The sequence below is a fragment of the Calypte anna genome, chromosome 12, assembly GCF_003957555.1.
Source record: "Calypte anna isolate BGI_N300 chromosome 12, bCalAnn1_v1.p, whole genome shotgun sequence".
Classification (NCBI taxonomy): Eukaryota; Metazoa; Chordata; class Aves; order Apodiformes; family Trochilidae; genus Calypte; species Calypte anna.
This window is the reverse complement of record NC_044258.1, coordinates 18,733,083-18,755,180: the sequence shown is the minus strand read 5'-3', so window position 1 is coordinate 18,755,180 and position 22,098 is coordinate 18,733,083. Positions and strand designations below refer to the sequence as shown.

General features: G+C 43.4%; 1 protein-coding gene across 1 annotated transcript in view; it reads right to left on the bottom strand.

The window, feature by feature from the left end:
- CHL1 (cell adhesion molecule L1 like) overlaps positions 1-22,098 on the bottom strand; it is a 90,696-nt gene that overhangs the window by 12,646 nt on the left and 55,952 nt on the right. The window contains exons 8-20 of the mRNA XM_008501162.2: positions 21,955-22,075; positions 19,387-19,571; positions 13,790-13,921; positions 12,903-13,040; positions 12,107-12,218; positions 11,261-11,427; positions 10,076-10,241; positions 8,874-8,998; positions 6,449-6,550; positions 6,035-6,232; positions 5,107-5,177; positions 2,431-2,653; positions 151-266 (exon numbers count right to left, since the gene is read on the bottom strand). Coding sequence (XP_008499384.1) covers positions 151-266; positions 2,431-2,653; positions 5,107-5,177; positions 6,035-6,232; positions 6,449-6,550; positions 8,874-8,998; positions 10,076-10,241; positions 11,261-11,427; positions 12,107-12,218; positions 12,903-13,040; positions 13,790-13,921; positions 19,387-19,571; positions 21,955-22,075 — 1,856 coding nt within the window. The remainder of the gene's footprint in view (positions 1-150; positions 267-2,430; positions 2,654-5,106; positions 5,178-6,034; positions 6,233-6,448; positions 6,551-8,873; positions 8,999-10,075; positions 10,242-11,260; positions 11,428-12,106; positions 12,219-12,902; positions 13,041-13,789; positions 13,922-19,386; positions 19,572-21,954; positions 22,076-22,098) is intronic.

Below are 22,098 nucleotides of genomic sequence, written 5' to 3'. Positions count from 1 at the left end.
TTTCTATAACAAATCATGTTGTATGGGGCTGAACACGATATCGATTTCTCTCACCTTCCCAGGAGCAAGAAATTACAATCTGTCCTTGATATAGGATTAATTTAATAGCTTATTCAACTGCATACAATTATTGAAAGAGAAATTGGTAACCTTATAGCCTCTTAAATGTCCACGAACTCTGTCCCTTGGTATGCCAAACCAGAAGACTTTGACCAAGGTGCTGTTCACAACCTCCACTGAGACTCCAGAGGGAGCAGCATCTGGAACTGGAAACACAAAAGTGAAAAGTGCTGCAGATTAAAGTTGTTTGCCAGAGCTGATTCCACACTGCTGACAGCTACAGGGCTTGGCTTTCCAGCTCAAGCTGTGGCAGTCCCTGCAGGCAAGAAGAAAGCCCATTCCACCTGCATCCAACGGCTAAAATGGGCCAATAAACATTATTTTGCCATTTTGGTGCTTTGTGCTGAGGGCTGGAATTCAGGTGCAATGGGCTATAGGAACTTCTACACCCAAATTTGTGATTTCCTGTTTCAAGCAATGCTGACAGCAGGGAGAAGAATAAAAAAAAAATTATTAACACAGCACTCAAGAAGGCAATCATAAAGATGTGCTTTGTTTTTTCTTATAATCTATTTCATTTTACAACTAAGCTCATTAAACAGTAGGATTTTAATCACTACACAACACAGAGAGCTATTATAAAGCCTGAAAAAAAGAAAAAAATGGCCTTGATTCATTGAATAGAATTGCAAGGAAGATTTTTCCACTGATAAGTGCTAAATTGTAGGGGTGGGAGCAGCAGGACCTACAAAGCTCCCACGGAGCCATATCCTATGGGATATGGGGGTTAAATCATGGACTTGAGGGGGTTAAATGAAGGACTTGGTGGGTTAAGTCAAGGATGTGGCTCTCTGGTCATCTTAATAGCAACAAAACCAACAAAACACATGCTTGTCTTAGCTGGATTAATACACTGTAGACTTTCCAGAGGCCACTCAGACTGTCAGTTGATTTTATTTTTACAAAAACAACTTCTGATTCTGCATGGGATTAAAACTGTCTGACTTTAACTAAACAAATTAATTGCAGAATTTAAACATGGGCCATTTGCTGGCCCTTCCTTGCCACCAGCTCTCAGCCTCTGCTGCTGAGGATCTGCAAATGCAATAATAAGCACTTGGATACAGGATGAGGGAAGCTGGGATGCCCAGGCTAGCTGCCCACCATGCTGTTTATTCCCTGGCTGATTTAAATCCTTAATTCCTAGAATAATCCTTTTCTTTTGGTGGTGTTGGGGCTTAACTAGGTGGCTTCCTACAGTGAGGCTTGGCATTTCTTTAGTGCAGCTGGATGCATTCCCAGTCTTCCAAATCTGCAGTAAACAGTAAAGGGGAGAAGCTGTTCAGAGATGTTGGGGTGGCCTCAGCAGTGACATTATCCAGAGTCCCATGGACATAGCAGGGCTGTTGTACCCTGTGTGGCATCAGCATTAATTCTTTCAGCAGGGCCATCCTCTCACATGTTCACCTCTCCTGGTGGAATATAATAAATAATAAATATAAATAATGGTGGAATAAAACCCACCATGAAACTGGAGTTCAGTGAGCACGAGCACAGAGAGGGCATCACCAGTGCTTGCTGGGATTTCAGAGCAGCCCAGGGTACCCATTTGGTGGCAAAGGGAGAAATCCTCTCTGATCTGGCCAGGATGATGCCATGTGGGCCAGACAGAGTCCAAAATTAGAGGTGGGAAGGCACTGAGAAGAGCCAGGGAGGGATCATGGAGCAGGAGTAGATGCCAAGCAAAGCCTCATGGCAGAAGACTTCTCCAGAGCAACAGGGAGGGCTGAGAGGGGGCCAGGACACCTGGGAGCCATGGAAAACCACTGGATGGAAATCTAGGCTGGAGAAGAGGACCTGTTCTTCTAGGACTGAGGGCACAAGGTAACACCCAGCACGCAGGGGAGCAGGGCATCATCTCTAAAGTCCCTTACAATGCCAGCACCTCAGTATTTGTAGATAACTGCCAGATACTCAACTTCTGACAGTGCTAAACTGTTGAATCAGGCTCCAGACAGGCTGAAGACTTTTTTTTCCACCAAGTGCAACACAAAGACTGCTCCACTTCATAGACTTCTTACAGACTTTGGCCTTCAAACAGGTTTCCAGATTAACCAACGACTGAGATTAATGAAAGCACAAGTGACCTTTCCCAAAAAACCTCTCAGACCACAGTGAGCTGCCACCCAGAGCAGTCATATCTGTGCCTCATGGAGCCCCTCACACTGAGCACTGGGATTTAAGCAGTTTTGCCCCTGGGTTGCCTAACCCATCACTGCAGGTTTTTCCCTGGGCTGCCAAATCCATCACTCCAAACCCCACCGCTTTGCATGGCAAGAGATTCTTTACACCCAACTCCCCTCTACTCACCATCCTCTCCCGAATACCCAACAGTAACATTTGGTTCAGGAGCAGAGCCTAAATTATTTACTGCTTGGACTTTGATCTCATAAGGCACGAAGGTGGGGGTGTTCCTCAGGGTCAGGGAATGTTTCTTCACCACCTCTTCGTTCCAATCCGCCTCCACCCCCCGCTGCCGCCAGCTGACTTTGTACTCCAGCCCTGGCCCGTTCCTCTCCAGGGGTTTCAGTGGCTGCAGAAGAAGTTAAAAGGAATCCTGTCTGCTTTTGTTGCAGTAATCATGAAACAGCAGCTGAGAGGGGGAAGGAGGGATAATTTTGGAGAGTGTGTTGTAATGTCGGGAGGGAAAAGGGGAAAAAAAAATGCATTTCAACTTCTTGCCGTTGTGGTCATTTGAAGATGGCTGGAAGAAAAATGTCCTGGCTTCAGGTGAAGAGTGAGTGAAAGGCAGAGAAAGAGTTGGTTTAAAACCAGACTAATTGCTAGCAGCTGTAATCCTGCACACATACATCAGTTTTGGTTTTGCCACAGATTTTCTTTGTTTTCTCATGTGAGGGGCAACTGGCTGTCTTCTAGCACAACCAAAACGTATGTTTTGGCATAAGGCTGTGTGTGCCTTTTATTAAATCCAAAAGTCTGTGTTTTACCTTAGAACTTTATGTAGAGCAGCAAGTTGGGTCATTAAAATTTAGGTTTCTCCTAAACATGCACCAAATGCTTGAAATTATGCCTGGACATTTAATGTGCCACTGCTGTGCTACTCTGAAGAATTCATCACAGAATGGTTCCCATCTAATTAACATTAATTAATTAAATATCAGCTATCAGCAATGGATAGTCATGAGACATTCTCCAATTGAGTTTATTTCTCTAAAAATGTACTTCTTGAATGAATCAAGTTGCCTGCTCATCTGCACAACCAAAAAATACTGGTTTGTGTTTTTCAGTCCACTGCAGCAGCTGTGGGTATTTCCCACCATACAGCCTGCTTTTAATAATATTTAAATTACATATTGCACGTATCAAATATATAGTAACTGATATGTATCCAAGCTGCACACAGAGGTCTATAAAGAAATGGCTTTAACTTGCAAGTGACAGCAGAAAGCAGTGCCCCATCAGTGCTCCTCATGCACAGGGGGATTTAGGTCTGGGGGATCTGCAAAAATTCCCATTTTTCTATTCTGAGGGTATAAGGATAACTGTGGACATGGAGCCTGTAGACTGAACAGCTAACAGGCACTGCTGGGAGAATCACCTCCATGGCAAAGCTTGTGGGGAAGGGGATTTGCAAGAGAAGCTGAAGAAGTATATTCCTATTCAAAAATAACTTCTCTTTCCGAGCTAAATTGCAGCACTGCTTGACTCTTATTTTGATCTCCTTTAATGCTGTAAATCCTTGGCTGAAAAGCCAGTCACTAATGCTCATCTGGTCTCCTAATCCAAAGTAGGCAGATTAACATCATTTCACAGCCTTTGTCTGCCAGAAATAGCATGTTTAGTGCCCAGCATTTCCTCTGAAAACCACACAGGAAAGCCCCTAAATGAATAAAGATCCTGTTTACAGCATTTAAATGATTCAATAAGATTTAACAGAGCCTCTCCAGCCCATTCTCTCCTTTCAGTCTCAGTCACTGCTTCTACATCTGCACTCTCTGAGCAGTGGATTCCAGGTTTCCCAGCGAGGGGGAGCTCGTTCCCTGCTCAAAGAAGCTGTGCTCAGAGCAGCATCTCCCAGCCATCCTGGTGCCTATTGCTCCCTGTTTCTTTTCCAAGAAGCAGGAATATCTCCCCTGATCCTGTCCAGCAAAAATCCTCATCCAGATCCAAGGTGCCAGATCAAAAGGGCCATCTCCTTTTGGTGTCATTACAGCCTTACCCATGAATTCACACTGGGGAAACAGTTCTTGTTCTTTGCTGTGAGCAGCAGATTGAGAAGTAAATCTCATGTAAATGATGTTTCATTCCAGACACACAAAAAATACACTTATTCCCCAGTTGTTGAAATGGGTGTTAGATGAAGGGACATACATCTCTCTAAACTGTTGGCACAGAAGCCACAAGCTCAGAAGCCAGGGAAATGGAGACTGGAAACCATCCTCAAGACTTTCACACAATTCCTTTGACACACACAGTCAGCAGCTTTATCTACACTCCTTTAATTTGTGGAGCAAAAATTCAAGCTCATGTTCTCCTGGCCAAGATATCTGCATAACTTTTAAGCCTCCAAGCTGGAAGGGCAGAAGCTGGGCATAAAGCATTCCCTCCCTGGGCCTGGATGCTCCTCCTGCAGAGGTGCTTTTAAGGGCTTTCTGCCACACGAGATGTACAGAAGAAGAGAGGACTCTGTTGGAGTCTCACTCTGCTTTACAAGACTCTTGTCTCCTAATAACATACAAAGTTAGATGCAAAAAAATTGACTTTTGAATCAGAATGGGAGGAAATCCAGAACACGTTTAAGTCAATCACAACTTTAGCTTTGACTTCAGGAGCATCATGGGTCCTATCTACACAATTTGCAGATATTTCCTTAAGAAGAAAGGTAGGGGAAACAGATAAAGTCTATAGTTGGGTTTTTTAGTGTATTTGTATTAAAACAACACCCTGGTAAATCCCACACTGCTTTGGAAACTGGGAGGAATATCTGCCACTGAATTGTAGTGCTGATGGACACCTTTGTCTTACCTCCCATTTCATCACCATTTCATTTGGTTCAGAAGCTTCAACTCGGATGTTTTCTGGGTTCTTGTCTGGAGCTGAAACCACACAAGCAATCAGGTTAGTTTGCACAGGCTGGGTTTTATTCAGACTTACTATTTGCATGCAAAAAGAGGATGCAAAAATCTTTCTGATTTCAACACTACTGAGAGTCAATGACACGTAAACAAAAAACGTTCCTGAGATTAATTACTTGGATCAGCAAAGCTGCTGTGACCCAACCACATTGCTTATGCAGTTTTGATTCCTAAGTGCCCTTGCTGGTTGAAGGCACCAGCTCACATGAAACTGTGACTTTTGGATTTCAAAGCACCAGATGTAGGGGGATCAGGAGGTAGAGATTTTACTCCCTCTGGGGACAGTAAACAGAAGGTGCATCATTAGTGGGATGCTCACAACTGAAAAGCTGAAGGAGGACCTGAAATTGAAGTAAAGGGGGGAAAAAAAAACCAACCAAACAAGGAAAATGCCAGGCAATGCAAATGCTGTGTTGAACAGTTGGCCTCTGAAATAACTTTCAGGGACACAAAGTCTTCTGTCACAGTGAGAATGGTGACTGGAGAATCACACTGTGAATGGAGATTTTTGACAAGCTTAGAGCTGCAGGAAGGCTCTCTGTAAACCCCACACATCCCCTCCAGCTGTGATGTCCACAAAGGGCTGTGATGGGTGCTCGAGGTGCAAATCCAGCTCAGGGCAGCTGGGTGCTACTGGGACCCTGGAGGAAACACCCTGCACAACCACCTTGCTGTAGCATCTCTGGGCTGCCACTGAGCAGGAAAAGCAGTGCACTGACCCTGACTTCTTTACAGCCCTCCCTGAAGCACAGGAGGACACTGTTATTCCCAGAAAAACCCTAAAAATAATACTGTGAAAAGCAGGTGGCTGTGTTTACCAGCTGGAGGTGTTGCATAGCGTAGTGAGGGTTTGCTGGGCTGGCTCCTTCCCACAGCATTCACAGATGTGACACGAAACTGATAATTGATATATGGGGCCAGGGCCAAAAGGACAGAGGTGTCATTCCCTGGGGCTCTGCTCAGCTCCTGCCACCTCCCTGGCTCCCACCGGTTCTCTTCAAACTCTATAATTGATTCTGGAGAGGAAAAGAAAGAAAACACAAGGAAAAAAATTTAAAAAATTAAAAAAAAAAAAAAGGCAGAGCCTGTCTAAAAGGCTTATAAATAACAAGGATGGAAATGAACAAATTCACTGTCATAGGAAAAGTGATTAAGTGTGGCTGGGAGCAGGGCTTGTTTCTTCTGCCACAATGCTAAGCCCTGTGAGATGATGCTAGTGCCACCCCTCATACCATTGATGGGGCTGTTGTGACTGGGCCCAGCTCTCCAGGAGAGTCGAACACTTCTGTTTTGGTTTTCTGAGAGCTGGAGGTCTTCTGGTGGATCAGGAACATCTGAGAAGTAATGAAGAAGTGTCAGGAGCAGGGCAAGCAATTTCTGTCTCATCGTTTTCCAAAGGACTGGGACAGGGGGTTCAGTGAAAGGGGTGGGAAAGCACCTTTTGATTTCAAAGTGTACAAAATTAGGGAAGTGGGAATTGCTTTTAAAGATCTTTCTTACTGCAGAAAACCAGGATGAAACTTCTGGTGACTCTATTTTATAAATGTAATATCCCTTTCTCAAGCTTATTTCCATCAGCTCTCACTACTGTGCTTGCAGCAACAGATCTTTCTTTTCAAATCAACACTAATATCTATTTAATCATTAATAGATATTGACACTGCTCTTAGCACAAAGTTATATTGGCATCACTTGGGTTGACTCTGGTGCAAACCAGAGTGCTGGAAGGTGATTCAGCCCTGACAGGTATTGAACTTGGCCTTTTAGAGCATGAGTCGAGGGATAAGGTTCATTATCCCAGCCATGGGATCTCTATTAAAAGGAAAAAAGAAAATTAATTACCTGCCAGCACGACTCATGCTGTCCAGACAGTGTATGGGAGTCAGAGCTGGTGGGATAGCAAGGTGCAGAGCTATCTGTGCCCTGAGCTTTGTCAGGCTTCAGTCTGCACTGGGTTAGATTGGTCCCTGCAATCCATAGGTCCTAAAGAGCAACTTCTGACTGCAAGGGGCTGGGGGTCACCCCCATCCTTCTAAACCCACACCTACACACTCCCCCTGCTCAAACAAAGAGCTGGGGTTTCCAAATCTAAAAAATATCCAGACCAAGGAAACAGGATTGCACAACTTCAGGCTTCTGAGCTCCTCCTGCCTCAATGTTCCAACCACATTTTTGGCTGACAATGTGATTTCTGGCAGTAAAACAGCTCCCTCAGCCACTGAGACTGTCTCTGGCATTGTGTAAGAAATTAATTGTGTCTGTACAGAAGTTTTGAAACAAGAATGTTGAGTTTTCTTGTCTGTCTCATGTCCCATCAAAAAGTTAAAAAGGTTATGTTTGGGGTTTTGTGTTTATCTTTTTGATAATTCTGTATAGTAATTTAAAGATGGTGATGGTGTAACTTAATCTATGCTCACTCCTCTGAGTGATACTCACTCCTCTGTCTGCTAATTAATCAGAGAACAAGCACTCTGAGTATTTATTTTGCTCTTGATTGCCCATATTCTGATGTCTCATCTGTGCCTTATTTAGTTCTTTAGCCATCTCACAAGTTTGTCATTGCAAAAGAAGCCTGAATTAATAATTTGGAAAGTAACAGAGATTGTTAATCCACCAAGACCTTTCCTATAGAAAATAAACATGTGTGGGGAAGAGCACAAGACTGTTTTTCCTCTTCTGCAAGTCACCTTTTTAAAAGGGAATAAAGTGCTTCATGAAATTTTCATAAGTAATGTAACAAATAGTCTACAAACACTTTGAATTATACAGCACTAAAGGACACAGTACCATAAATAATGTGCATAGCATATTCTTAATTTACTATTTACTGAAAAATACCATTCATATAAATTATGACAACACCTTGAAGGTCAGATTACCTTTGTTCATCTTGTGGTCTCTATCAGAAATAAATAAAAATGTAAAATGAAGCAAAATTTAATGGCATGAAAATGATGCAGAACTGTCCACAAAAAAGCATCTTACTTAGTGGATGAAGGCCTTAGGTACATCACTGCACAGGGTCACTCCCTGAATTTCAAATTGTCCTTGAGGAGGGAAGGCTGTGAGGATGCTCACACAAGGTCAAGCTTCAGAATCTATAGGTCAAGGCTTTTCACTGCTGTGTTCTTGCTCTTTGCGTCTGGGCCAATAGTTTTTGCTCAGATTCACAGAGATAATTAATTTTTTAAGGTGCTTCCACTGATCTTCAGAGGAGTTGGACATCTAAATATTGGCCTTATGTCTTTCTGCTTCAAACAATATGCTAGGCTGTAATTTGTGTGCAAATCTGTAGTAAAGTGGGGTGAAGGACTGACCAAGGGCTCCAAAGACCATTCTTACTATGCTGTTACACCTTCCAGACAAGCTGCTACAGCCACCATGGATGACTCCCAAACTGAGAAAAAAGGTTGCTTTGTCTTAGGTGCAACAAAGATTAAATATAAATGAAATATTTGCATCAGCATCCCCATTCCTGGAGATCTGGGGATAGCAGGAGTGAGGTTAAAAAGGGAGAGGTGCATCACACCTCTGTGCCATGGGGTTATTGAGGGTCTGTAATTGGGTAAAAAGCAAATAAGCAAAAGTGCTGTGATGGCATAAAAAAAAAAAATAAATGCACAGAGCTGTTTGTACACCAGGAAAACATCTTCTTACCAAGAACAATTAACTGTGTCTGGGCTGTGACACTGTCCAGGGATGTGCTACCCACACACGTGTAAACTCCTTGATCCTCCAGAGTCACGCTTGATATGAACAGGGTGTCCCTGTCCAGAATTATCCTAGGGGGCAAAAAAACCCAAAACCAGGTAAGTATAAACAAAGAAGAGAAAAACCTGCAAGATAAGCACAGGACAGACACTGCTGTTTTCTGAAAAACTGCCACCAAACCCCCTTGGTAAGAGGACGTTCTGAATAACATAATTGCACGTTAGGCCTTTTACTTGAAAATGTAATTGTAGTTGTATTATTCACTCTGCTGTAGACTATTATTTGGTTTTTGTAGCAATTTAGCCTCCATAGCTGGAAGCTGGCATGTCTCTGCAGGTCTGAAAAGAGCTGCATTGATATGCATCAGCTGAGAGCCTGGAACACAGGATTTTGGCACCTCCTGAATGAGGTGAATACATGGGCTTGCTGTCCAAATTTTTAAAAGGGTTGGGTAAAACAGAGCCTTCCCAACCCACTTGTGTAATGTCCAATGCACCAGGGGAAGCTGGCATTAACCCACATGGCATTTGCTTGGCATGATCTCCCCAAGCTACGTGGGCTCAGCAGGACCTTCAGCCCCTCCAGTATTTAAGAAGCCATCTCTCTTCTGTAGTAATTAATAAAGATATCTGATTGCCCACTCTAGGACCTTTCATATGGAATAAAGGCTGAGCTCCATCACCTTAAATTCAATGGAAACACAAGAGCAGGGAAAATTTCAGCTTGCCCTTGCAAGTCCTGCACTCACACACAGGAAAAAAATCATTGCTTTTAATGGGTGTGAATTTAGGCAGAACCCCAGAAACCTGATTTCCATCCACTTCACCATTTCTAGGACTTTGCTGGAGAAACCAACCCCCCGCTGACTGCACTGGGGTTGTCTTTTTGGGTTGAACCAACATGTCCACAATATTCTGCTGTGATGGTGAGAGAGTTAATAAAAAAATCAAATCCTTTGCCAGCCATGGCTCAGCCCTCATAAAAATGCATTTATATTTAGATTTGTGTGCCTATAAACTGCAGCTCTACTCTCATACCAAGAATTCTTGCAAGCAGAAATTTGCATTTCAAGTTATCAAGTCTCCTGGTTATTGAAACTCAGCATTCTTGGGCTGACATCAAGAAAACTCCTGTTTCTTCCTGCTCACCTGCCCTCTGCCGTGCTGTTGAGTGGTACCACTTCTCCATCTTTCCTCCAGGATAATTTAAAACTGTTTTTCAAGTGTGGATCATATTCAGCCTGACATTTCAATAAAATGGAATGTGATTTCAGGACTCGGGGGTTCTTTGGAGTAACAAGAAGTTTTGTAGCATCTGAGAGATCACAGGAAAACACTTTGATTAGGAGAGAGAATATTACATCAAAATTTCACCAAGCACTTCATACATAAAAATCAACTTTAGGAGCAATGATCATGCCTTTTTTGGTTACATATACAAGCATTTCAAGTGAAAGATGGTTGGTTTTGAAACAGATATTTTCCAGGTTTTAATCTTCTATCTTGAATAATCCTTTCTTTTTAGTTTACTCCAAATCAAAGAGCTCCAGGAAAAAAAAAAAACAAAGAAAAAAAACCAAACTCAAAACCACAGAAAAAGACATAGGTGAAAATAAAATCCTTGTTAGCAGAATGTCATGAAATGGATGCTAGAATAAGCTTGAATATTATTTTTATGTCTAATTGCCATTTGAAACAGACCCTGGCAATGATCCAACCAAAATTACAAGCTCATTAAAGTCAAGTGAAAAAAAATATTGCAATCAAGTTTGTTCTTTTAATTGACTCTAATCTGAATGAAACAGAATAAGTAAGTAGAAAACAGTTGTCAGAATTTCTTTTTACAGTGAATTGTTGCTCTGTAAGAATTTCATTGTATATTTTCATGGGTTTTATTATTACTGTAAAATTTACCAACTAAAGGGAGTGAGTGAAAACAGAACACAAAAGCAGTGTTTCTTTCTCAGGTTTGTCACAGCAAACCTGCCTCTGAGAGTTCTGTTGAGATCTTTGTTAATTGAGTATTTAAGGTGTTTTTCTTTATTGGCAAGCCCTAAATGCCAAGGAAATAAAGTTAACAGTTTGGGGGAGTAAAGTGACAGGTTTTGGTGGCTTATGCAGCTTCTGGAAGTGTCAGGAAGAAAGCAAACATCAGAGAGAAATTGCAGAGAAAAGGGGAGGCAACTTCATGTCTGTGTTTACAGAGAATTTATAGCCCCACAGAAGAAAACTGGATGTTGGCCTGAGCATTTACTAACTACCTATTCACCTAAGATTTTAAAATATAAAACTAGCAGATGGCAAAGGTCTTTCTATCCCTAAGGGAAAGATTACCTCTTATATCCAGATTAGCAGTGATTGCTCTTTTTCCAACAGAGTTGGCAGCCCAGCAAGCATAGGACCCTGAGTCTTCTTTCTTGGTGTCTCTGATCTCTAGGGTGCCATTCTTATTTAACTCATAGCGTAGTGTTGAGAGAGGCTCTATGCTGTCATCCTTAGTCCTAAAGAGGATAAAAATAATTAGAGGTTATTTCTAGGGCTGAAGGAACTGTTATTTGAACTGTTATCAAGCAGACATTGCAGGGGATACAGGAATTTGGGGGCTGGTCTCAGCCACAGTCAAGTCAAGATTAGCAAGTGACTTTACCCATGAGCAGCCAGTGGGAAATGGACATAAGCTCCCTGCAAACTAAAACCACATTGACAGTGTCTAGCAAGGTCTTTAAATTAGTCTGCTCGAGTCTTTAATCTACAGCTGTCACCTGCAATTTTATTGCACATGTCAAGTGCCATGACAGCCCTGTGATTTCCAACCCAAGGAAGCCCCTGCCTGGTAAATACACTCTGTAAGTCATCACCTCCCCATCTCGAGAGCGGGAACAAACTTAAGAAGCTGCCAACATTAAACTAAGCATGAGAAAGCTTCATTTCATGAATAAATTGAACAAAATGGCTTCATCTAATGAATATCCCAGCACTTGTCTCACGCAGGCATTGAGGACTTGCAGTGACCTTTTTTTATAAACCAGCTCTTCAGGGGGCATTTGAACACGGAACACTTACACTACATAAAATCTTGTTACAAATTTCTAATTTTAACTCTGTGGAAACAATAACTAGCCTGTTTTTCAGCATCTGGGGATCTGTTTCACATGGAAACATCAGTTCTCAGGGGCTTACCATCTAATATCTGCTGCAGGAGAAGCAAAAATTTCACAGTGCAGGAAGGCGCTGTAGCCCTCCACTGCGGCGTAGTTCTCACCATCTGAGGTCAGTATTAAGGGAGCAATATCTGCAGAAGAAAATGCAAAAAAGAGCAGCACTGCATTTCAGAACCTAAATAAATATAAATACTGGCCCTGCATCATCCCTTCTCCAGCAGAGGTGAAAGGCTCAGTCACTTATTGGGAATTTCATTGCCTTTGGAACCAGTCGCACCGAGCACCTGAGCTCTCCTAAGCTTGGGTGACAAAGGGAACAGTGGTCAGTGACAAAGGTTGACAAGTGGTTGACTGCTGGACATGTCAGAACATAAAACATCACTGTGCTCCAGGAGAGAAAACAGAGCCAGTTCTGCATCCTCTGGAGACCACTTTTATTAAGTCAATTCCCATCACTCCCTTTCTTCAAAGGCCAGGCCGAGCACCACAACTGAAACCAAAGATTAACAATACACTTAATAATTCAACACCAGAGCTGTGGTCACAAGTCAGCCCCCAGTGGTTTTCATACATTTGAATTCAAAAGGGTTTGTGCATAACCACATTTTAAAAATAAAGAATATAGCAAAGCCCATGAGCACCTATGCTGAGCTTAAAATACTGCCCATGAGAAGGCTTGTTGCATTTGTTGGGTTTAAGATCAGAACCACAAGGAGATGGTGACAACCCCCAAGCTCCTCAGCATTCAGTCAGCAGAATGGGACACTTCTGTCCCCTCCTTTCTGGTGGGCAAGGGAGGTTGGGGGGGTACTCACTGAGGACGTTGACGTTGGCACTGGCAAGGATGGTGCCATGCTTGTTGGTGGCCTCACACTGGTACACAGCACTGTCCTGGAGCTGCAGGTTGGTGAGGCTGATCTCCCTGGGAGAGACTCTTCCTCTGAAAGTCCTACCTGGAAAGATCCAGACTCTTATCAGGAAATGGGGAAAAGTGTGGTGTGCTCAGGTTCTCCTCACTGCTTGAAAGGCAAAGGCAAAGCCCAAGGTCAAAGCAGGACCTTGCTTTACAGCTGGAGAGCAGTTTGCCCAAGGAAAGAGCTCTAGAGAACCAATTTTCTGTAAAATCCCTGCAGACTTTCAAAAAATGGCAGTAATAATACTGCTACAACATGGAGCAGGGCTTGTGTTCCCAACTCATGGTTACCACCACTCCACAGCCCTCCAGCTTTCACCTCTGCCCTCTTCAAGATCCTACAGGAGAGCTGGAGAGGGGCTTTTTATAAGGGTCTGGAGTGACAGGATGAGAGGGAACAGTTTCAAGATGAAAGAGGGGTTCAGATATTAAAAAAGAATTTCTTCACTCTGAGAGTGGTGAAAACCTGGCCTAGGTTGCCCAGAGGAGCTGTGGTTGCCCCATCCCTGGAAATATTCAAGGAAAGGCTGGATGGGGATTGGAGCAACCTGGCTTAGTAGGAGGTGTCCCTACCCATGCAGGGGGGTTGGAACAAGATGATCTTTAAGATCCCTTCCAACCAACCCCATTCTATCATCTCTATGAAGTAAATAAATACTAATTCATATAGAAATAGATGTCAAACCATGTTCAGCACATTAGGATTTGTGTGTTCTCTCTTTCTGGGTATAACACCAGCACATCCCACTCATCCACCACCTGATGGAGGACACTGGACCTTGCACTTACTGTCAATGGGCATCCCATTGAGCTTCCACTGAATGGTTGGGTCTGGGTTGCCAATAGCTTCACACAGCAGCACCAGATTTGTCCCCACGCTGTAAACCCCCCCTTGGGGCTCCTTAATCCACCGAGGAGGCTCTGAAAAAAAAGGGATACAAGAGGAATCAGGTAGTGGGACAAGTCTGGCTGCTATTGCCATGGTCCTCCAGGAGATGGCAAACGCTGCCAAGAGATCCTAGCAGCTCCCAGCAGCCTGGTTGTGCAGCTGGCAGCTCCTTCCTGCTGACTGCTGCTGCAAAAGGTAAAATTAGCATCAGCACACATCTATTCCTGTCCTCCAGACTTTGAAAACCCTGTTTGTAGGGGGTGGAGGACGGGCAGGGTGATCCAAGTAGAGAACAAATGCAAAAGGGAGGTGAGGGACCGAGGAAGAAGGCAACCTGACCTGGGCACCTTCCTTTTTCACAGGGGATCTCAGACAGGAGGGCTGGGAAATGAAGTCAGACTATTTCAGCAACTGCAATAGAGGTAAATATCCACCCAGCTCAAATCCCCCTCGCTGGGCATGAGCAAGAGGCTTCCACCCCCCTGCCCAGGAGATGCTGGTGAGCAGAGGACAATGATGGAGCCCAACCCCACAGCAGCACCTCCAGCTGCTCCCAGAGCTGTGCTGAAGAACTGCACTGTCATTTTCCATAGTCCAGGTTTCTCCATCAGGTATTCAGATGAGAGGCTGTCCTATGATGCATTTAGGAATGGTGAAGATGCTCTCACCTCTGGGGACAGCACCAGCATCCTGAGGAGCAAAAGAGGAAGGCTGCCCATGGGGTTGGGGTAGAGGAGAAGCAGAGTGCTGCTGCATTCCCTGTCCTCTCCTCTTCCCCACCATTGCCAGATGAACTGGGGCAGCTCTGGGGAAACCCCTCCTCCTCAGAGCATCAGGTACCCAAATCTCCTCGGAAAAACAAACCCAGAGAGGAGGGAAGGGAACCAAGGTGGGGAAAAAAGGTATTTCTCTGATGAATGCTTTGTTCTCTACAGACTGAATGCAGATCCCTAAGCCCTGGGCAGCCTCAATCCAAAACACATCCCTATATTCATCATTCCCTCTCCCTGAGAAGCAACAAACTTTAGTTTTTCATTCCAGACCTGACACCACCTCTGTTGCATGTGCTGAGGAGATCTCTGGGCCTCCTTCCCTGTTTGAAAGAAGATGATCTAATGCATGGGAAACATGAGGATTCATCAGTTATTGCTTATAAAATGCCTTGAAGATTAACAGAGCTGTTGCCTAGTAATACCTCTCCAGATGTTATGTGTGATATGCTAAAACAAAGCATCAGAGCTCATATTCCCACAGACAGATTAAAAGGAAACCACCCCTGAAGTGTGATACACGAGAGGTTCTATGCACAGCCCCCCATTTTCACCCCTGAAGAGACATTCTTCAGTACCAGCCAAAGAATGAAGTGAAATCCAAGGCATGGGAGCTTCTCTAACATCAGAACATCCCTGCATTTCCTTCGTATAGCACAGATTTCTCCTGCCACCTTCCTCACTGGATCCTTGTACTTGGATCCAGGAAAAAAAAAAACCAAACCAACAACCAAAAAAAACCAAGTAATGTTCTGCAAGCAGCAAAATATTTTGCTTTTGCAGATTTTTTTCCTTCTCTCTCTCATGTATGTTATGCTTCCATCAAGAAAAGACAGGTCAGAGGTGTAAAGGTTCCTAACAACCCTGATGAATTATTTTTTTCCCCCACTAGGTTTGTGACAAACCCAACAGCTGAGACACAGCATCTCCTTTTATTTTGGAGGAGGTGAGACACCAAGCCCAGCCTGAATACAAACCCCCTGACAGATCCCTTCCTATTTTCCTTTTTCCAGATACATCGTGCCACTGCTTTCCTTTCTCAGCACAGGAATTGCTGGGGTTATTCCAAGAAGGTGATGCAGCTGCCATGAGCAATGAGATTTTGTCAGGTATGAAATGTAATTTCACAGGAAGGCTGAAGAACTTTCTTTGCTGTGTGGCAGATATGCTATTTTACTTATAAATATACAAAAAATATAACAGAATATACACTTTTTTTTCTTTTTTAGCTAGAAAAAACAGTGTTTGGACAGCCAACCAGACAACCTGCAATATGGTACAGCAGATACTTCACTGCATAATATATTCTTCATAGTAAGAGACATAAATGTGGTGATATGGAGATTTGTATCTTTCATGGCAAAGATACAGAAGGGATCCAGAAATAGAGGGGATCTAAAATGGTGATCTCAACCATCCTTCCACCACAAAGCAGGATCACCTACACATAAAACACCTCCATTGGATCCAAACCCCCACAGCCTCCTGGAGGGTCTAGAACTAGAACAAATTTTCAATGTCTGCCCAACTCCTGCTTTTGCATCATCCCCAGGGAACAGGCTGTGCCCATCTCCTGTGAGGGACCTCAGTGCATCTGAAGGCTGCTCAGCATTCCCATTATTTCCTAAATTCACCATATCTGTCAATTTTCCCTCAAATGCCCAGCTTTGAGCTAAGTGACTCCTGTCCTGAGTCCCCCCCAGCCCTGATGAAACAGGTGGTGGAAAACCCCATCATGTTACATGAAGATTTAGGAGTTCTCAGCAGCTCCTCTTACAAGACACTTTTCTTGATAGTTTCCAGGATGATTTTTTGCTTTTACTCAAGCCATGTGCAATCCAGGATAACCTCCAGACCAGTCTAACCAGACACTTTCCATCCTGTGCTTATGAAGCCAATTAGTGCTGCCTGATGAGACTTGCTCTGCTCTTGTGCCTCCTGAAGCTCTTGTGCCTCCTGAAGCTCTTGTGCCTCCTGAAGCTCTTGTGCCTCCTGAAGCTCTTGTGCCTCCAGAAGCTCAGCCTTTTGATTGCAGACCATTTTCCTCAATTTGTCAAGACCATTTCAAATTCTCCTCCCATTTTCCCAAGGGCTGGCAAATCCATCCCACTCTGAGGGTATCACCTTGCAGTGACCACCTTGGGGTCCTGAAGCAGTTTCCCAATGGAACAATGACCCTGATTAAAGCAATCCTGACAGGTTTCTGCCTCCCATTAGCTTCATCTATTTCATTTCTCTCTAGCTGAGTAATGAAAATATTACAGGACATAACTGCAGAAGCCCTTAGCTATCATATCACTATAATTAATCACTATACTGGAATAATTATTTCTATTAAAGACAATCTAGGAGCCTCAGTCAAGTGACTCAAGCCCCTGTGATAGAGAGAAGGCTTTGAGGTTATATGTATATTTATATCATGTTATATGTATATTATTTGAGGTTATATGTATATTTTATATTGGGCTTGAAAGATTACATGCAAAAAACAAAAAAACCAAACATCTAAAGTCAAGAAAATGTGGGCTTGCTTTGCCTTTTTTTTTTTTAATAATTCTCTCTCAGTCTAATAACAAGTATGGGGTTTTTTTATGCTCCAATATGCCAGGCTCCATCTTTCCTTGGGGAGAGAGATTAAAATGCTCAATCAGTCAAGCTATTTGCTAGCTGAATATTTTCATACACATGGAAATAACCACCTGAATCTTTGCCCTCAAACTGCTGTAGGATTAGTAAGTCCACTGCATGTAAATATGATTAATTAAGACTGCTATTAGAAGGCTGGGACATTGGTTTGAGAGCCTCAAATCCCAGAGAGAGAACAGAAAAAAGGGACAAGGTGCAAAACCCATTGCAAAATCCCAATTTTTACACCACCACCAGACTGAGTGGTGGGTGGTTAATAACTGAGGGAACTTTTCTTCCATGTTTAATTTCCTTCTCCCTGCATGCACCCTTTGAGGAGCACCTGCCAGGTGGGGAGGAGGATGCTCTACATCAGCACAACCTCCCTGCAACCCACTGAAACCAATGCTCCCTCCCACCAGCTCAAGATCTGCCCTGGAGTGTGAGTTGCTGCAAGGATGATGAACGTGCCCAGCCCTGAGTGATGGGCAGGGACATTTTTTGGGGAGAAATTCTAGAAGAAGACAGTGTTTGGGCTCAATTTTACCTTGTTACCTGCATCTGAGGTGACTCCTAATAGGAAGATTACCTGCTAGTAACAGCAGCCAACATTATTAAATGTGGAAAATTAATTTAAAACCAACTGCAAAAGCATTTGTTACAATAAAATGGCTCAAGTGGGATTGTTTCCCTCTTCTATTTTTTCCTTTTTCTTATTTTTTTTAAAGTATTTGTTTGTTAATGAGCAGGAACAACAAGTTACTGGAAAGGTTTCCTCCCTCTGGAGACTGGGGGAAAAAGGGGTCAATATTCTGAACTGCTTAATTAATGTTATTTCTCTGGTATTTCAGGTTTTGCAGCTCCTGCAATTTCTTTGACTGATTCAGTTTTTACAGCCCAGGAAATCATAGCCAGATTGTTAAAATATTCAGCTACAGCAGAGATGCTCCAAACCATCTGGAATGATTTCTAGGAGTCAGCACTTCCCCTCCATCACAGCTGAAAACTTGCCATGCCCTGGTATCCCCCATTGCCACACTTCCAGGCAGGGAAAGAAGTCTGGAAGACATGAAGGTTGAGGGGAGGATTTGGCACATACTGGGAGAAAAGGCTCTTCCACATCTGCTGGTAAATACAGAACAGGGAGCTGGAAGTGCCTTTCCTTGTGACCAAGGAGTGAGAAGAGGCACAGATTAAACTGAAGCAGTTGGCACACTCTGACAGCTTAACACTGCTTCTGATTTATTTTATTTTATTTTTTTTTTTTACTCTGGCTGGAGCATTTTCCATCAGTAAAGAGAAATGTTTTTCAGCTGTGCTTCAGGAGTCTCATTCTGTGGCTATTTATGGGCTGCAAGGGGCAGTGACACTGCTGGGAGGGAAACTCACTGGGAAAGAGCATCTCCAGCAGGGCCTGGAAAGGAGAACAGGGAGAAAGGAGGGAGAGCTGGCACTCTGCACCTCTTCTGCACTTGTGTTCTGAAGGCATCTTGGCTGGCTTCATTCAGCTGCCTTCTTTTAGCAGAAGGTAAATAAATGGTGACCAAAGGGATGCACAAACATACCAGGTTCTCTGCTTTGCTAGCCCTGAATCCACCCTGTTCAGCCCCCAGCCCTATGTGTAAGCTCCTTCTCCCTAGGAGTTCACTTCTGGTGGAAGCCAAAGGAAGGAAATTAAGCTAAATGCACCCCTGACCTGGCCCAGTGCAGCCATTGTCACATTCTTCAAGAGCAAAAGCAATCATCAGATCTTTTAGTGTGACTGTCAGGTTAATACAAGACATTTCATCAATCTCTCTGCTTGACTAACTCACATTTTTAATCACTGGATCTGATAATGGATTGATACTTCTGTCTACCACTTTACCCATCACAGTTAGGGAAAAAAAAATGCATTATTTCTATTTAATAATTCTTTTAAAAAAAAGCTGCTACATTCTTTAGGCTTCCCAAGTCTACAAGGCAGAACTTGGGCTAGAATGAACTGGTAGTAGGCTGAATTTATACATTACACTGAGAGAGATTTCCAAAGGTTCTTATCCACTTCCCTGGGACAAAATCCCTGCCCAAAATCAGAAAGTTGAGTGCACTGGGCTGGGTACCTTCAACATGAACATGGAACTCGTGCTTGGCTCTGCCCATGGGGTTGCTTGCTGTGCACTGGTATGTTCCTTCATCAGCTGCAGTCACTTGGTCTATCTTCAGTATCTTCCCAAAATTTTCTGTTTCTGGTTCATCCTTGGGCAAGTTTCCAGTGACCTTCACCCAGCTTAGATGAGGAGTTGGGCTAATATCAAAGAAAACCAAAACAAAACAAAGGAAACAATGAAAAAGAAAGGTTTGAGTTGAGTTTGCTGTGATGCTGTCTTAGCAGAGCTGCTGGGCTTTGTAGGTGTGGTTTGCAAGAGGATGTTTTCAGTCTTTTGGGTTGGTTTAGGACACTGGGGCTATGCTATGGGTTGTCCTATATATGATTAATCTACACTGCTTCTAGATTTGAAGGACCCCTCTGAATAAATCCTTAGCAAGCAACACCAGGCCATGGCATGATGCTGCACTCTTTGGCACTGACTGTGGGAGAAGGAAGAGCATCTTGTCCTCCTCCAAAAGGTCACCTGAGGACAGACAAGGAGATAAAGACTTCATTAGAGTGACTTCACTTGGTGTCCTGCCTGCTTAGAAAGGTTTCCAACCATTGGAGATGGCTGGGAATGCTCCTGATGGTTGTAGAAAGCAAATGGCAGTGACACAGAAATTCAGGACAAGCTTTTGGCTGCTCCTTCCCAGCTGGGCTGCTGACACCCCACACGACACAGGGACACAGTGCTGTCTCTGCTCACTCTGTGCCCATCTGCTGTGGTGGCAAAATGCCCAGGCACGAGCTACTCCAGGCTCTGGGTACCCAGGAATTGTGGCTTTCCATCAGCAGTGAGTACAAGTGCTCAGTGCTGTTATTTCCTGCAAGAGTCCTTGTCTTGCTCCTGTCCCAAAGTCAGGCTCTGGTGCTGAGTGGAGGCAATGTCCTCCTGCACTGTCACCCCTCTGCATGGGAGGATTCAAAAATGACAGGCTGGAAATGGGCTTAATTCCTTAGTTTGCAGTTGGCTGCCCTTGGTCTGAGTGAGATCTGGCTGAGTCAATGTGCTTCCATGCTTTATGGACATTTGGTGGGATGGGCTGGCAGAGATACAGGCAAAGCTGATCATTTTTCTGCTGGAAAAGGGAATTTTAACAAAAATATTTTATTTTGCTCTACGTGTTGCATTTTGCAAGGGTTTCAGTGAAAAAGGTTTGCTTGGTGACCAAAGAAGTATTTTCTCTTCTTAAAGTGACTACTTTAAAAAAACAACAAACCTTTTTTGTTTGCAAAGTAATTTAAACAAAAGTTTCTTGTGAAATATTGAGTGAAATAAAAATACTTCCTTTTTTCTTTTGTTCTAAATAAGCAGTGTCCTTTTTTTTGGCTTTCTGTTTCTGTAAAATTCATACTTGTGTCTTTCCAAGGTGATTTGCCTATTAAATCCCTTGCAAACCCAATAAACTCAGAGCTGTGGCCCTGTGGAGGTTTGTGTGCCTGTGAATTAGCTCGATGGGGAGTGGATTAGAGGAGGAAGAGTTGCAACAGGGAACTAAAACTCACTGCAGACACTTGGAATGACTCCAGGTGAGACAAGTAATTCACCTTCTCTCAGAAATGGCAACCAACTGCAGAGGTAGCATCTTGCCAGCTCGGATGAGCAATGTTCTTTCAAGCCAACATGGAAAAACAAAATACCCTAAACATGTTTGTTCAGGTAGATAAATAGCCTGATTTTGGCATTTTCTAGAGGGGATATAATTGCACAGCCTTTAATATGAATTATCTCTCTGTTAACCACAGCCTGTGCTGACAAACCTGCAGCTCTACCGTGCTGCAGGAGGAGATGATGATTTAAGTCTCCATTTAAGGAACAGCCCTACCAGAAATAAACCAGAAGTGACTGGGCTTTCACTGGGGGTTATGGGCTTTGCTCCTCAACGTGCTGGCATCTAGGAGATCATCCTCTGTATGGAAATTCTGGATGCTGGGCAATGGACCACAGGAAGAAGCCAGAAACACCACAACCCCTGAGCCAGCATCTCCCACTGCAGCTGGGCCAGGGGGACACCAGCCCCTCTCAGCAGGACATTACTCAATAACTTTGCTTTTCAAACCCTGAGTCCTCAGGGAAAAAAAATGGTGAATAATTTTGGAGCACTGAACCCAAACCAAATTGGCAAAACCAGAAAAGAAACATTACAGGCTGGAAAACAAACCGCAGAAAGACTGAATCTGGATGTTGTTTAGTTTCTCAACAGCTTAAAAACCAGTACTACTGACAAAAAAAAATTCTATAGTAGGGTTTTTTTTTAACAGAAGAGCAAAAAAGAGAATCTAGAGCTTTCACAGAATGTTTTTAATTAACTATTTATAAACTACAGCCCTAAGAAACACATGAATGTTGCATGCTAGCTCTGTGCTGCTTTCCAAGGAACATGAATACTTCAGAAAACCTCTGCATAGAGGCTCAATTAAAAATTGAGGGCAGGCAGGTATACTCATTTGAAGCTGTATAACTTTAAATCCAGCTTTTTCATTCTGTTCTATTTCAAGAGGTGATTAAGTTTGTGCAGAATTGTGCATTACTCACAGCCCTTCAGCAATACATTCCAGTAGCAGGACACCTCCCTTGATGACAGTGACTGATGAGCTACTGCCAGCAGATTCAGGGGGGATCAGCAGTTTGGGTTTCCTTTCCTTGATAAAATTTGCTAAAAAAATAAGATAAAATAAA